The sequence below is a fragment of the Talpa occidentalis genome, unplaced genomic scaffold, assembly GCF_014898055.3.
Source record: "Talpa occidentalis isolate TD23 unplaced genomic scaffold, MPIMG_talOcc4v2.1, whole genome shotgun sequence".
Lineage (NCBI taxonomy): Eukaryota > Metazoa > Chordata > Mammalia > Eulipotyphla > Talpidae > Talpa > Talpa occidentalis.
Window position 1 is genome coordinate 79,967,466 of NW_026555331.1, and position 15,065 is coordinate 79,982,530.

At 41.1% G+C, this 15,065-nt stretch overlaps 1 protein-coding gene across 1 annotated transcript in view; it reads right to left on the minus strand.

Moving 5' to 3' along the window:
• Window positions 1-1,840: 1,840 nt before the first annotated feature.
• STEAP4 (STEAP4 metalloreductase) overlaps window positions 1,841-15,065 on the minus strand; it is a 56,293-nt gene continuing 43,068 nt past the window's right edge. Inside the window, exon 5 of the mRNA XM_037507362.2 lies at window positions 1,841-4,877. Coding sequence (XP_037363259.1) covers window positions 4,821-4,877 — 57 coding nt within the window. The 3' untranslated portion in view covers window positions 1,841-4,820. The remainder of the gene's footprint in view (window positions 4,878-15,065) is intronic.

The following is a 15,065-nucleotide window of genomic DNA, read 5'->3' on the forward strand; positions in this document are numbered from 1 at the left end:
CAACCATCATTGTCACTAATATTTCTTGACATCATAAATTTATTGCAAAACGTGAAAGAATATCCTACCACATCATAGCCACAATGAGATACAGTTAGGAAAGATCAGTGAGTGAGAAATGACCTCTTAGTTGTTTTTTTTTTTTTTTTAAAAGATTGATTTATTTATTTGTACAAGAACCGGGGTATAGGCCAGATGTGCGGAAGGGTGAGCGGATTCACCAGAGACAGAGCAGGGAACAGAACAGGCAGACTGACAAAATACACTGCTGAGGGGAGCAGCGGTGAGACAGGAGAGGTCTGCAGTGCCATGTGGGATACTTGCCAGCTGGCTGGGATCGAACCGGTGCTGCAGAGGCTGCGGACAGCTTTACAGCATGGCACTCAACTGCCTGCACCACCAGGGGAAGCCTGACCTCTTAGTTTTAGAGAATTTGTGTTAACCGCTTTCTTCCTCTTTAGTGCTTATACCTCACCTACCACACTTGTGAAGGTCACCAAATTCCCATGAGTTATACCCTTCCTAGGAATATCATTGCATGCAAAATGACTCACATACTTCTAAATCAGCAATTCAATTTTATGTTTGTGCCATTTTTGACATCTGGATATATATTACACTTGGAGATGGCTACAAAGTAGCAAAGAATGTATTTTTTAAAGTTATGTTGCTGAAGTTGAAATCTGGTTTCTGGTACTTACTAAATGTACCACATCATGCAAATTACTTCCCTCTCTGACGATCTCATTTGCAGATAGGAATGAAGATAATAATGACATAGGTTATCGTAAAATCTAAATTAAATATTTGTATGCAATGCTCTAGAATAAGTGTTTGGCATTTGGTTAGTAGATAAAGATTGTTAGCTCTTATTATTACTTAAAGAAATGATCTGGGTGAAGAAATACTAAAAGTTATACATGACGATTATTTTCTCTTTAAACTCATGCATTACAAATACAACTGCTTAATGTTTTGGAATGTTCTACATGAATGTAGCAGTTTCTTGCTTGACTTGAACTGGTACTGGATTCTGTTGCTGTTGCTCTCGCTCTTTGTGGTCATGTTGGTTGTTGATGTTTACTCTGGGTTTTGGTGGTATGGGGAAGTCACTTTGATGTTAGCTATCAGAAATATATAATTGTGACCCCACCCCCATTGTCCTATTGTTAAAAAAGAAACTAATCAAAGGACTTTTCTTAGGTACACTGCAGCTGCAGGTCGCCCATACCTCTGCTTATTATACCTACATCTTCCTCCTTATCAAGAGCGTGGTCTACTTTGCCATCATCATCTTCAGTGTGTTCAAGAGAACAGAAGACTGTGGCAATGGAAACTGTCTCTAACAGAAGGTGGTACAAAGCGGTCAAGTTCTGTTATCATTTGTTGCTCCTAAAAGTCTCTGCTGAGGCTCTACCTGTTTTTCTTTTGTTTTCCTGGATTTGGGTTACTTTAGTTTTCATGTGCATTTTTCTATTATATTATTATTGTGTAATGGATTTTCAAAAACTGGGGAAACAGAAAACTTTACTCTGTAACAACAAATTCTGCCATTAGTCAGGGGCAGGGCCAAGGAGTATCCCAAGGGGATGGTGTCTAGTACCACTATGTCCATAATCTCCTCAAACTGCTCCTGTTGACCCAATTATCGGGCCCTCTGAGCACAGACAGCACGCAGCTTCCAGCCACACTCCCGAGTACCCTTTCACCAGATAATTGCCTTGAAGTTTTTCATTTTATATATCCTGAACTCACCATCTTTGCTATTTGAATCCTGTATTATTTTGTTTTGCATAAAAGACAAAACAAATAAAAAAAATTAAAAGTCCACTTTCGTCTATGTGTACTTTAATTTGATGAAATTTAATTGAGAGTACAAAGCAAGAAACAATGAAAACCTGCTACAATAGTGGTCAGCATTTGCTGCAATATGGTCAACACCACATTCAAATTCTTTCATACCAATAGTGGTTTTGATTTTTTTTTTTTTTGAAATTGGATCAGTGGTACAATCTAGAAGGTATTAAGATTATTTGTCTTTTAAAGGTCACCAGATTCAGAGTCATTTGGTTTGGGACAACCCATGGAGACTTTCTTTATAAACTGGACCATGACCTGCACTGGGTGCTTAGCTTCTACTTGTGTGTTATGTGCACCATGCTTTTGCTCCTCAGCGCACCTTTGTGAGAGCTGCACAGACACTAGTCAGCAGCACTGTGGAGGGTTAAGCACTCAGACTCTGAATATGTTGTCCTCAGAATCCTGACTTTGGTATTAATATTTGTGAATACTCCAGCATGCTACTTGACCTCAGTGCCATAATTACCTCATCTGTAAAGTCAACTCCTGAGGTTGTATGGATGAGATGAGTTAATGCCTCGTACATGCAATCACTTACAGCATTTTGTGTCTATTATAGGTAGCTCTACTTTGAAGGTAGCAGATACCAACACAACAGCGCTGACAATCATTTTTAATTGTATTTCCCTGCTGGGAAGTTAGATGTGGATTGAACAGGCCCTCAGTAAATTTCTGTTACAACCATCAACCACATTATTACTCTGAAACCTTTGAGGTACGTACAAGTTTTAATGCATAGTTGATAAACGGGAGAGATAAGTAATCTGTTCCTGATCACAACTTTGCAAGTAATAGTCATAATTTAAAGCCAAGTCTTTTTGATCGCATCTGTAATTTATAACCATCTAATATAATAGTGTGACTTCCCATTCATTCCTTACACTGGGAAAGACAAAACAAGCATTGTTTTTGTTTTTACTAAAGACATCCTCCACGGAGGTCGTGCTCCTCTCCCACTCCTATGCTGTGGAATAGGACTTTGGGGTGCACTATTTTCTCCTGATATACACACTCTGGCACTAACAGGATTGTCTCCCTTGTTACCAATGATATGAGAAGCCCACCTGATTCTGTAGTGTGTGTCCTCCACGTACAACTGCTCTTTTGGGAGTTTCTGAAGAAATGATTCAGTCTCAAGTATAACAGGATGGTTGAAGAAGCACTGTACCCCACTGACACCCCAGCTCTTTCCATAGACTGAATGAGCTCTGGTGTCCTCAGAATCCCTTCTGGGAGACCGTGGCATGTCCAGGTACACTTGTGAGGTAGGGGAAAGGTTAAATAACTCTTTACCCAGCACTTCCTACCAGAGGAAGATGCCACTTGGCTGTACTTTAACTGTGTCATTTGTTCTTAACCATGTCACATTACCTAAGTTTGGAAAGAAGTGTTTAATTTAAATACATTCAGATTAATAGTGTAATTTTGGAATCAGTGTTTAACCTTCTAATGAATGCAAACACTGCAGTATTTCCTAAGTACTGAGCACTAGTCTAAGTACATGCTAATTATTCTCACAAGAGTCTCAAGAGATATGCTCAATTATCTCTGTTCTATAATTGAGAAAATGAGGCAGAGTGGCTAAAGAATGTCCCTAATATTAGGCAGCTAATAAGCAACACATTGGGATTTGAATCTAAGCAGCCTGGCTCAGGAGCCCCTGCTCTTAACTTCCAAGTTAGTTTCAACTAGAGTAGAAACAGGTTACCTTTAGTCTCAATTAATACAGGAAAAATTTCTTCCTTCATAGGTTAAGATCTAGTAAAGAGAATTGCCTTTTTACCTTCCACATTTCCTCTCCTTGTTCCTTTGCTGTTCCTATAAGTAGAGGGTCATAGATCAACCTGACACACAATATTTCACTCTGGAAAGACTTTTATACACTGACTTCTGTCCACTTGTAAGATTTCTGTGTTTATAGTCCATGGCACTTGGTTGGATAAAATAAATGCCAGGGAAAAATGCTATATGCACAGATGAGCAAAAGAAAGATCAGGCAAAGACTGACACATTCCACACAAACCCTCGCATCTCTCAGTTCTCACAGAGCTAGAGTCCTCCGCACATATCTAAACTAAAAAAAGGGAACCATCAGGGCAACAATACTCAAAATTTCCCCACTAAACATTTTCGCTAGTGTTTTGGAGCATTTTCTTCATAAACTTCATTTTTTGAAGGCTTCCATCTAACCAGCAGCAGGCCACACTCATGTGATATTTGATTACATTAATGTACATTACATTAATGTTTATATTAAGCAAAGTCCTATCTACTTGCCAATGAGAAATATAAGAGATGCCCAGAGATACCACACCAAGATGATAAAATTCAGTCACACGCCTAGTAAGTCAACATTTTCATCACGGTGAAAGCGGGTCTGAGTGAGTGCATGGTCTCTGTCGTATCCTGCGAGGTTATCGGATGCAGCTTTATTCGGGTGTGTTTGAAAGCAGCACCCACCCTTTGTGGGCACCAGGCTTCTGCCTGGCAGGTTCATCTTCAGGCCTGAGGTTGTGAACTGCCCCCAGTACAGGTCTCTCGTCATTTCACTGGTGACAGAGCTAGTGCCCACGGAGGCTAAAACAACGCTCGGATCAAACACAGAGCAGAGCTCAGTCCATGATTCCAGTTCTGCCTGACACAGCTGCTGCTCTCTCCAGGACACAGACTGGTGGCTGTTGGGGGGCAGACTATAGAAGAGCAGGTATCAGGACTGATACCTCATGTATTTATTTTGAGAAAGGATGATTGTTTTTTTCTTAAAGACATACCATTATTTTATATCCTTATTTGTTTTTTTCACAGTATAGGTTTTCTCTCCTCAGGGGTGGTCTCCATAATCCCTCCTTCAGCAATGTTAATGTGCAGCCAGGCTGGAGGCCAGCAAGCCCCTGAAGAAGCTCTTAGCTCCAGGGCTGTGGTGCAGACCCCAGGCAGCCAGAATCCTTCATTAACTCCTTTCAAGTGCAGCACAGGCTTCCCTTTGACCGTGTTCCTGACATCTGACCAACTGATTTCTGAAATATATGAAAGGTTATATAATAAGATTTTTGTGTATGATAGATAATAGTCTTTCACCATTTATAGCAGCCCCAAATTAACTCAAATGCCCTATAAGAAACTAAAAATAAAATAAAATAAAAGGTATTCTATAAAAGCCTTTTAAAAAGATATACATCTTTTTTGAAGATAAACATCTTATGCTTAACGAAATGGAAAATTAATCAGCAAGTGTTGTTGAAAAATAAGCATAGCATAACCTACTGAAGTTGTTAGATAATATGTTCACATGGTTCAAAAATTAAAATAACAAAAATTAAAATAATCTGCAAAATGCTCTAAGAGATCGAGCCTCAACTACTCTTTCTACTTCTCTTAACCTCTTACAGGTTACTTTCGCTTCTTCGGCATCCAGTTTTTATTTACACAAATATGAACATATATATTTAAATATGCATGTACACACATTCTGATTTCCACCCTTCTTACCAAAGGTGGTGTACAATTTACAGCAGGTCCTTGAATAACATGGTTTCATTAAATGATGCCAAATAAAACTGATAAAAATAATGGTGATTCCCACAGGTCCACTGTGTGAAGTTTGCACTTTTGCATGGGCTTTCCCCAGGTGCTCTAGTTCCCTCCCACATCCCAAAGATGCGTGCAATAAGGAAACCATTGTGTCTGAATTATCCCAGTGTTGGCGAGTGTGATGTGTGTGTGATGTGCCCTGTGGTGGAAGGGCATCCCGCCCAGGGTGGATCCCCGCCTTGAGTCCTGAGCTGCCAATTGGATTTTGAACACCCTGACCCGAAACTGGAATGAGTGGATTAGAAAATAAATGAATGAATACAAATTATGATTTAATATTACAAGTATTTTGGGTCTTAATTTTTTTTTTTAATTTATGTTTACATGGAAGAACTGAGGGGACCTGCAGCTGAGACAGGAGAGGTCTGCGGCATCATACATGGGTCTGTTCCCTTACCAGGGATCGAACTCAGGCCATATTGGTGATAGTACTGAGACTGAATCCCTAGGTCACCAGGGAGGCCCTGTTTTAGGTCTTTCTTTAGAAGTATGATAATGTTTTTATGACGAAAAAATGTTCCACAACTTAAATTTTGTTTATGTCAATTAAACTGTGCTAACACTGGTTTCATTCCTACATTGTTTCATTGAATGTTGCAGTTTCCAAGAATTTAGCAAAGATGCTAAGTGAGAATGCATTGTATCTAATTCTGTACTTCTCACTTAACTATTCTAGCGCTCTTTTTATATTAGAATATTGGGCCTCTTGGAAAGCATGGCATTTCACTGGTGAAAGAGTGTACAATACTTTGAACAATCAGTTCGCTGTGATAAACCACTGCTTGTTTCCAATTTTTGCTGTTATAAAACTGTTGAAATAATAATACTGTCTTATGCCATTTTGAATGTGGGTATGGATCACTTGGATAGGCGTTACCAATTTGCCTAGGCAGAGCATTTCTACCACAATATAGAAGAGTTTGCTGTCAAATGTCTGCCTTTTGCTAATCTGATAGTTGGAAAGAATAACTCATCATAGTTTTAATTTGCTTTTCTCCTACTATGAGTGAGGATCAGCATCTTCTCATATTTTTAAGGCCTACTTATATTTGTTTTTCTGTGAAATATTTGTTAATGTCCTTTGATCATTTTTTTCTATTGAGTAGACATACTAAAAAGCATGGTACCTATTTATGTATTTTGAGGGCATAGGCAGAATATTTATTTTAGGTGAAAAAATAAGGGACTATATATTTTTCTTTTTCTATAATGAATTCTTTCAAAGCAAAAACTCATAATGAAATGAAAGCAATGTCTGATTTAAAATTGGTAAAGTTTTTTGGTTTGCTTACTATCAGTTTTGGTTCTTTTAAACAGCTTCTTTAAAAAAACAAATAAATGTTCTGACTTGGAAACAAAATAAGACCTACCAGATATAAGAAAAATGAAATTTAATTGGATCTATTCCTAGATTTTCATGGATTTAATCAGGCTTCTTTAGGTCAAATACTTGACCTACAGAGATTTGAAATTATTTTGCACTGGGAAAGCTTAGAAGCAAAAAAGGGAGACTTGCAATTAACTGAAAGTTTTGCTGGGGCCCCACTTGGTAGTACGGCCCTTGGTTTCAAACCTCTCAGAGCTTCCTCCCTCAACTCGACCTGGGTTCCCTTGAGCCCCGTGTTGCAGCAAGGATGAGTGGCTGCGTTGGTGGGGGAGGAGGTAGGGTGGGTGGTAGGGGGCGCTGGTGTGGCTGGTGGTGGTTTATTTTCTCAGGCTTCTTTTATTGATGTGCTCTATCAAATGCGGTTGCTTCGTGGAAAATGCGCAAAGTCAACTGGCCCCTGCTGGCTGGGGCTGTACAAGTGGTGGCAAGGGTGTCATAAGATTAAAATAGGGACAGTTAAACCACAGGCAACTTTGCTCACTTCAAAAGGCCACAGCTAATGGAAAGAAAATATCTGTTTACACATGTACAAGATTGTTATCAGACATATTCTTAGCGTGTGGGCAAGGTGGTTTCCCACTTTTAAAAGCTGACTCCAATTAGCACTGTTTGAGTTGAGAATCTTATGCCAGGACTGTGCAGCTGCTGTGCCTGACAGTGACCCAGCGGAAAGAGCACACAGGCCTTCTTGTAGCACACAGATAACACATACATATCTTTTATGCCCACAAAATTTATAAAGTTTGTTTTTTTCCCTCTGATTAGGAAAAGGCTTTGTTACACTAACAAAACCCGATGATAAATAAAATGAAAAAACAAACTAGAAAAATTATTGGCAATATTCTTAATGGGCTAATATCCTACAAATACAAAATGTCAGTCAGTAAAATGTAGAGGTGATTTTGATGAAGAGATTTATCCTGTCCTTTGCCTACTAGGCCTTTATAATTCTATACATGTGCACGCACACACATACACACACACACACACACACACTCCTAGAGACTCCCAAGCTCTGCCCTTATCAACTCATACCCACTCTTACCTGTAATCCTGAACTTACACCACACACACATCCATTCTTACTTACCCACACCTGTACCACTTACAACCCTATACCACTTCCACAGCAAACCTTGTCCTTCACACCCACCCTTCCCTATAATCCCACATCTGTGCACACACATACCCTTGCTTATGCACATCACCTACACCTATAAAATTACATCCAAATATATTCATACCTGACCACACCTTACCTAGCAATTATATACCACATATTTGAAACACTCATAAACCATCCCTTAAAATAATATAATTTAGTTTGGAATTACAAAACAACTCTTTGATTTTACAGATAAAACTTTAAGAGGTTAAATGATTTAATAACCTTCAATAATATCTTTAACAAACTCTTCTCACAATTTAAAATTAAGGAAACCTATGAAATGGAGGTTGATGGATCCTATTGTTGTGTATGTGATACTCCAACAGCCATTCTCCCCAGACCATATTTATTTGCCAAGCCTAGGAATCTCATCCCCCTTTCTAGTGTTTAATTTAGGAACAAGCATGATCATCAACAGAGTGAAAAGGCAACCTATGGAATAGGAAATAATATTTGCAAAAAAACTTATATTGGATAAATAACTGATAGTCAGAATATATAAAGAATTCATAGAATTCAATAATAAAACAAAATGACCCAATTAAAAATGGGCTAAGAACTCAAATGGGCATTTTTTTTTTCCCCCAGAGAAGATGTATAAATGGCCAATAAGTGTATGGAAGTGCTCAACATCATGGGGACTAGATAATTCCTTCTTGTGAGGGACTGTCCTGGTCATGCAGGGTTTTTCCAGCCTCAGTGGGGCTAAATCATCCAGAACAAGAACCACTCCTAGGTGGAAATACCCTAAAACACACATTCTTAATCAACCGACTGTTTCATCTGGTTTTCTCTTTCTAGTTTCTAGGTATAGGTGTAATGTTAAATTATTTATTTGAACGCTTTTTATGGGCCTGTATTGCTATCTGCTTCCATCTTTGCTAGGGAACTAGCCTGTATGGAGCACCCTAGCGCCTCCACAAGGTTCCCTTCCCCCCTTTCAAAGGAGTGTGGCTCCACACAGCCCCCTCTCCCTTGGAACTCTGGCTAAACTGATGGCCCTACCAGGGTTGTTCCCTCCTCCAGGGTACTACCAGCAGGATCCTCTCTCCACTCACCACCTGTTCAATGTAACGCCTCTCCTCAGTGGCAACCTTTTGTAGTCTGTTGTGGTTTGTACTGATCAAGGGATAATTAATCCCACTCTCATCTGGGAGACCACCTGTCCTAACAGTGTCCTCTGGCTTCCTGCTCCAAGAACCACAGCCTATACAGACCAGGTCGTTGCCTCTACCCAGTCCTGTCACATCTGTTCCCTTTGCCAGTACGTGGGTCTGGGTTGTTTCCAGGACCTTCCTTGTGGTACCCTGGTGTACGTGGGGGGCTAAGCAGTGGGCCTACTTCCTGGTCCTATTTTGGGGCTTGTCGAGGTCTGTTGAGGTGCATCATGGTGAATGGTGTTTCCAGAACTCTCCTGGGGCTCACTGCAACTCCAGACTCCTATCTTAGAGTTCACTAAGACTTGTCAGGGCCTACTATGGTGGGTCTGCTTCCAGGACCCACCCTGGAGCTCACCGAGGCTGGGGCTGAGGGAGGAGTCCTTCCCAGGCGGGTCTGCTTCAGGTCCTCGCCGATGTCTGTGGAGGGATACATATGTGGGGGCTGCTCCAGGACCCTTCGCAGAACTCCGAAGGTCCGCCCTGAGGTCTCCTACCAAGGCCTGACCTAGGACTCTGGGCACACGGACGTCTGCAAAGGGTGACCGTGTAAGGGTCTTGCCAGTTATGTGCTGCTGCTTGCAGGGCTGACTGCTCAACCGTGTTTCACCTCGCACTATAGGGGTGCGGGTTACCTCCCGACCCATTCCATTGCTCACTGGGATACCCCTCCTCCCGATGTTGCTCCTCAAGTGGCAGGCGATGTCCTGTTTTTCCTTCAGGAGTTGTTGGCTTTGTCCGGCAGCCCGTAGGTGTGAGGGAGTGGAAGGGAGCCCGTGGCCAGCCCTGCCGCCATCTTGCCCACTGCCTTGTGCCTCAGGCCTTGGCGCCCTTTGCAGGCCTTTTTGGATGCGGAGCGGACCCCTCCCTCCCGCTACAGGCCAGCCCCGGCGCCTTGGGCTGCTGGGGACCTTGGCTCACTGCCACTTTTTAATTTGAATAGAAGACAGCAAAGTTTGGGCCTCCCCATTGGTGCAGCAGTTGAGCCCTGGGCTGCGAAGCTGCCCGCAGCCTCTGCAGCGCAGGTTGGTTCACGGCCCCCAGGAAGGGTCCCTCAGGGCACGCAGACCTCTCCTGCCGCCCTCTGCTCCCCTCGGCAGTGTACTCCGGTCCTTCTGCCTGCTCTGCTCCCCGCTCTGGCTCTGGTGAATTCTCTCACCCTCCCGCGCTTCTGACTGTACCCAGTGCTTGTATAAATAAATAAATAAATAAATCTTTAAAAAAAAGAAGACAGCAAAGTTTATTCAAAGTTCTATTACAGAATAGCCAAAGCTTGTTTTACGATGTGAACAAGAAGAACGAGACTATGGAAAAGGTAGGCCTTGTGAGACATCTTTTGAATTCGGTTCTCTCCTTGCTGCCCCAAGGGCCTGGGCGGTGGAGGCGCTGAGCTCCAGTTACATTCTCCAGTCTGTCAACGCTGATATCAAAATACACGGCCAGAAACTGTAAGAAACATATTTGCTGCCCCCTCATGTCTTACACAGGTATAGACACCCCAATACACCCCATGTGTAAACTCCGGGCTCCAGCGCCGCACAGGGAAGAGCAAGGACCTGCCTGCGGGTGCTGCCAGGACCGGTCTGTGCCCAAAGGCCCTAGGACTGCCAGGGCAGAACGGCCCTGGGAAAGGTCTCTAGGTTTTAGGAGGTGTGTGTGGGAATTCCCCCACCCCTCTGGATTCTTCTTGGGCTGAACAGCAAACAAATTAACATCAGATAGCTTAGTCAGAGAAAAAGACCAAATTTAATTACAGATGCACGGAGAATTTACAAGTTGGTATTTAGCAAAACAAGCCAATGGTTTATTTCTGGAGTTAAAGAATGGGATAGGGCCCTGGGGCCTCAAGAAGAAAAGAGAGGCGTCTCCTACTATGATGAGATGATGAGGAGATAGTTTCATGTGACTAAACCTTATTCAGAGATGTTTGTGCTGCCCAAAGAGAGGTTTCTGTGATAAAAAGATGTTAAAAAGGTGAACCTCACTCAGGGTGATCTGCGTTCTTTTATTTATTTATTTAATTTTATTTTTTTAAAGATTTATTTATTTATTTATACAAGCACTGGGTACAGTCAGAAGCGCGGGAGGGTGAGAGAATTCACCAGAGCCAGCGCGGGGAACAGAACAGGCAGACTGACGAAACACACTGCTGAGGGGAGTGGCGGGCACAGCAGGAGAGGTCTGCCTTGCCATGTCGGACCCTCGCAGGTGGCTGGGAATCCAACCTGCACTGCAGAGGCTGCAGGCAGCTTCTCAGCCCAGCACTCAACCACTGAGCCACCAGGGGAGGCCCCCCGTTTTTTTAAAAAAAGATTTATTTATTTATGCATACAAGAACTGAGGTACAGGCCAGAGGTGTGGGGAAGGGGAGGGTGAGAAGATTCACCAAAGAAAGAGTGGGGAACAGAACAGGCAGAATGACTGAAATATACTGCTGAGGGGAAGGGCGGGCAAGACAGGAGAGGTCTGCTGTGCCATGTGGGTAGCTCCCTGGCCAGGGATGGAACTCGTGCTGCAGTGGCTTCGGATAGCTTCATAGGTTGCGTCTTAACCCCCTGCACCACCAGGGAGGCCTGATCTGTGTTCTTTATGTAAGAGTAGCAGTTTCTTCTGATGTCCAAGGCAAAAAATACTGGGAGAAGTTTGCTCTTGACCTTTGGAACATTTTTGAGTAGGCAGAGCCTCATGTATTTCCACTTACTCCTTTTGTACCTCCTTCCTCACCCTGATAAGAACATTTCTTGCTTAGCCAGTGGGTCCACGAAGAAAGTGGGGGTAAGTGTTGGAGCCACATTAAATGTTACTTGACACTCCCAAGTATGGGGTGGTTTATTGGACTGCGTTGGACAGCTGCTGACTAGCTCGCTATTTACCAATGAACTTGAAAAACTAGAAAATACAGAAAATTTTTAAGCAATGTATTGGGGTAAAAGAGGTCCAAGAAAAAGTAGAAAATCTGAATAGAAGTATTATCACAAAATACAAAATGGATATTGCAAAGTTCTGCTACAGCCAAATGACATGTTCTATGAAATCACCAAATTACGGATTATTCCCACTCCATGTAAGCTATTGCCGTTCATGGAAAAGATGAGAAAGTATCCAGTGCATTTTTAAAAACTTATGTGGCATTGGTAACAATGCAAGACTAGAACAGAGAAAGAAAATCACAGACCTAGATTAATTGAATGTACATGCAGAACTCTTAAGTAGGTTAGGAGCCAAAACTGTATTTTAAAAGAAGTATTGTTAGCATTCAAAAGTTAATAATAGTATTTAAGTAATACTGTAGCAGCGCTAAGGGAAAATAAAGTATCCCTTTATTCACGTAATTTTTTCCATCATTAAATGTCCCTCCTAATCTATCTTCTACCCAAACCTAGCTGAACACTTCCTTTGTGATATTCCCTGAGGATTAGTTAAATCACTTTTAAAATTGAATTTATCCAGTGAATGTGAATCCTCAAAAAGAATTATAAAAAACTTTGAAGATGGTCACTGGGAATTCTTCACCTGATGGCTCTCAGATTATCTTGCGAAAAATAGACCCTTAGTTATTAGTGATGGGTGTTTGCTCAGAACATGGAATGGGATATTTTAAATAGCTTCCAGACAAAAATTAAAAATAAGTAAAATCTTTAAATAAAAATACAGACTATAATGCATCCATGATAACAACTACTTACATCTGTATATTACTCTATAATATCTAAGTATCATATGTATCTTTTTTTTTAATAGAGGCATGTTTTATTTATTTATTTGTTTGTTTGTTTGTTTGTTTATACATGCACTGGGTACAGTCAGAAGTGCGGGAGGGTGAGAGAATTCACCAGAGCCAGAGCGGGGAACAGAGCAGGCAGAAGGACCGAAGTACACTGCTGAGGGGAGCAGCGGGCGGCAGGAGAGGTCTGCGCGCCATGTGGGACCCTCCTCCCATGGCCAGGGAGCAGCCGGGGATTGAACTGGCGCTGCAGAGGCTGCGGGCAGCTTCGCAACCCAGAGCTCAACCGCTGCGCCACTGGGGAGGCCCTCATATGTATCTTTTTCCTATTTAATATTTTAAAATTTGTGAGTTGTGTTTGTAATCCCTATGATTCTACTTATGCTAATTGAATTGAAGTGACTTGTTCCTGGTTTCACTAATAAATGGAAAGGCGAAACCTGAATGTTGGTCTTCTCAAATCATGTCTCTAGTTTTCTATTATATAATTTACTGTTTCTTCAACCCAAATACCCAAAAATAGATGACTGGATCAAGAAGATGTGGTACATATACACAATGGAATATTACTCAGCAATCAAAAATATAAACACATGCAATTTGCAGCAACATGGATGGTGCTGGAAGGGATCATGCTCAGCGAAATAAGCCAGAAAGAAAAAGAAAAAATACCGGATGGTCTCACTCATAGCAGGAATCTAGAAAACTTAAATAAGGGACCAGGAAAAAGAATAACTATAAGAAAGTAAAAATCAAAATCAACAAACAACTATGAACCAGAGACACTTTATGGGGGTGGGGGGGTGGGGAAGGGAGGGATTGGGGTCAAAATAAGGTGGTTGCAATTGTATGGGGAATATGAAAATAAAATTTATAATTAAAAAAAAAAATCCACCCTTCTTTTCTTCCTGGCTGTTCTTTCTGTCTTTGTAAACTTGGACAGGTCATTAAGCTTTTTGTACTTCCATTTATTTCAGGAAGTAAATAAAAATACCTTGGAAACTTTTTGAAAATCCTAAAAAAATAATACAATAATTTACTGTTTCTTTTCACAATAATTTAATTTAAAAATATTAAAGTGATTAAGTTTTGTTAACTTGATCACTGGCATACATATCATAGAAGATTATTAAACACCAGAAAATTATTTAAAAAAGTGAAAATTGGGGGCCTCCCTGGTGGCACAAGGGGTTAAGACACAACCTATGAAGCTGTCCGCAGCCACTGCAGCATGAGTTCTATCCCCGGCCGGCCAGGGAGCAACCCACATGGCGCAGCAGACCTCTCCTGACTAGCCCGCTGCTCCCCTCAGCAGTGTACTCCGGTCAATCTGCCTCCTGTTCTGTTCCCCTCTCTGTCTCTGGTGATTCCTCTCACCACCCCGCAACTCTGGCCTGTACCCCAGCTCTTGTATGCATAAATAAATAAATCTTTAAAAGCAAATAAATAAAACAAAAAAGAGAAAACTGGAAAAATTCTGGGAATGAAGTGTGATTCGATTAGGGTTAATTTCATCATCTCATACAGAAATACAGATTACTAGGAGAAGTTATTAAAAGTTCGTTTTCTTTTTGGCAGGTTGCAAATTACAGTGAAAAAGAAGAAATCTACAAACAACTAGAAAAAATATATAATGAGTAGGAAAATTTAATTCTGAGGAAAGGATGGAAATAATTGATTGTAAGAGGAAAAATAAAGTTTTTAAACTCGGGAAATTCAAACTGACAGTAAACATTTGCAAAAATATGGATGCAATTGGAGGGAATTGTACTAAGCAAAGTAAGTCAGATGGAGAAAGAAAAATACTGGTTGATTTCACTCATTTGGAATATAAACAAAATCAAAACCAGCAAATGGTAGTAATATGAGTACAGAGAGGAGAAAGCTAGTGTTTTTAAGAGTGACCTAGTGCTGTGTAGCACAAGTCACTGATTTATAGACTTGTTGTCCCTTTATTATTTATTTTTGTAGTTTAGCTCAGATATATTTAAATGTTTTATATATATAACATAAACAGTATATGATATTTAAATTTCAAAGTACTTAGTTATCTTTGGTTTTTGTGTACCTGCGGCTTGAGTCAGTGGCTATACTGCAATTGTCCACGAGGTGGCACTACAACACAACATTTACTTTGGAACTTGCCTTGTGTTTCTGAGGGTAACAATTAAATCGCTC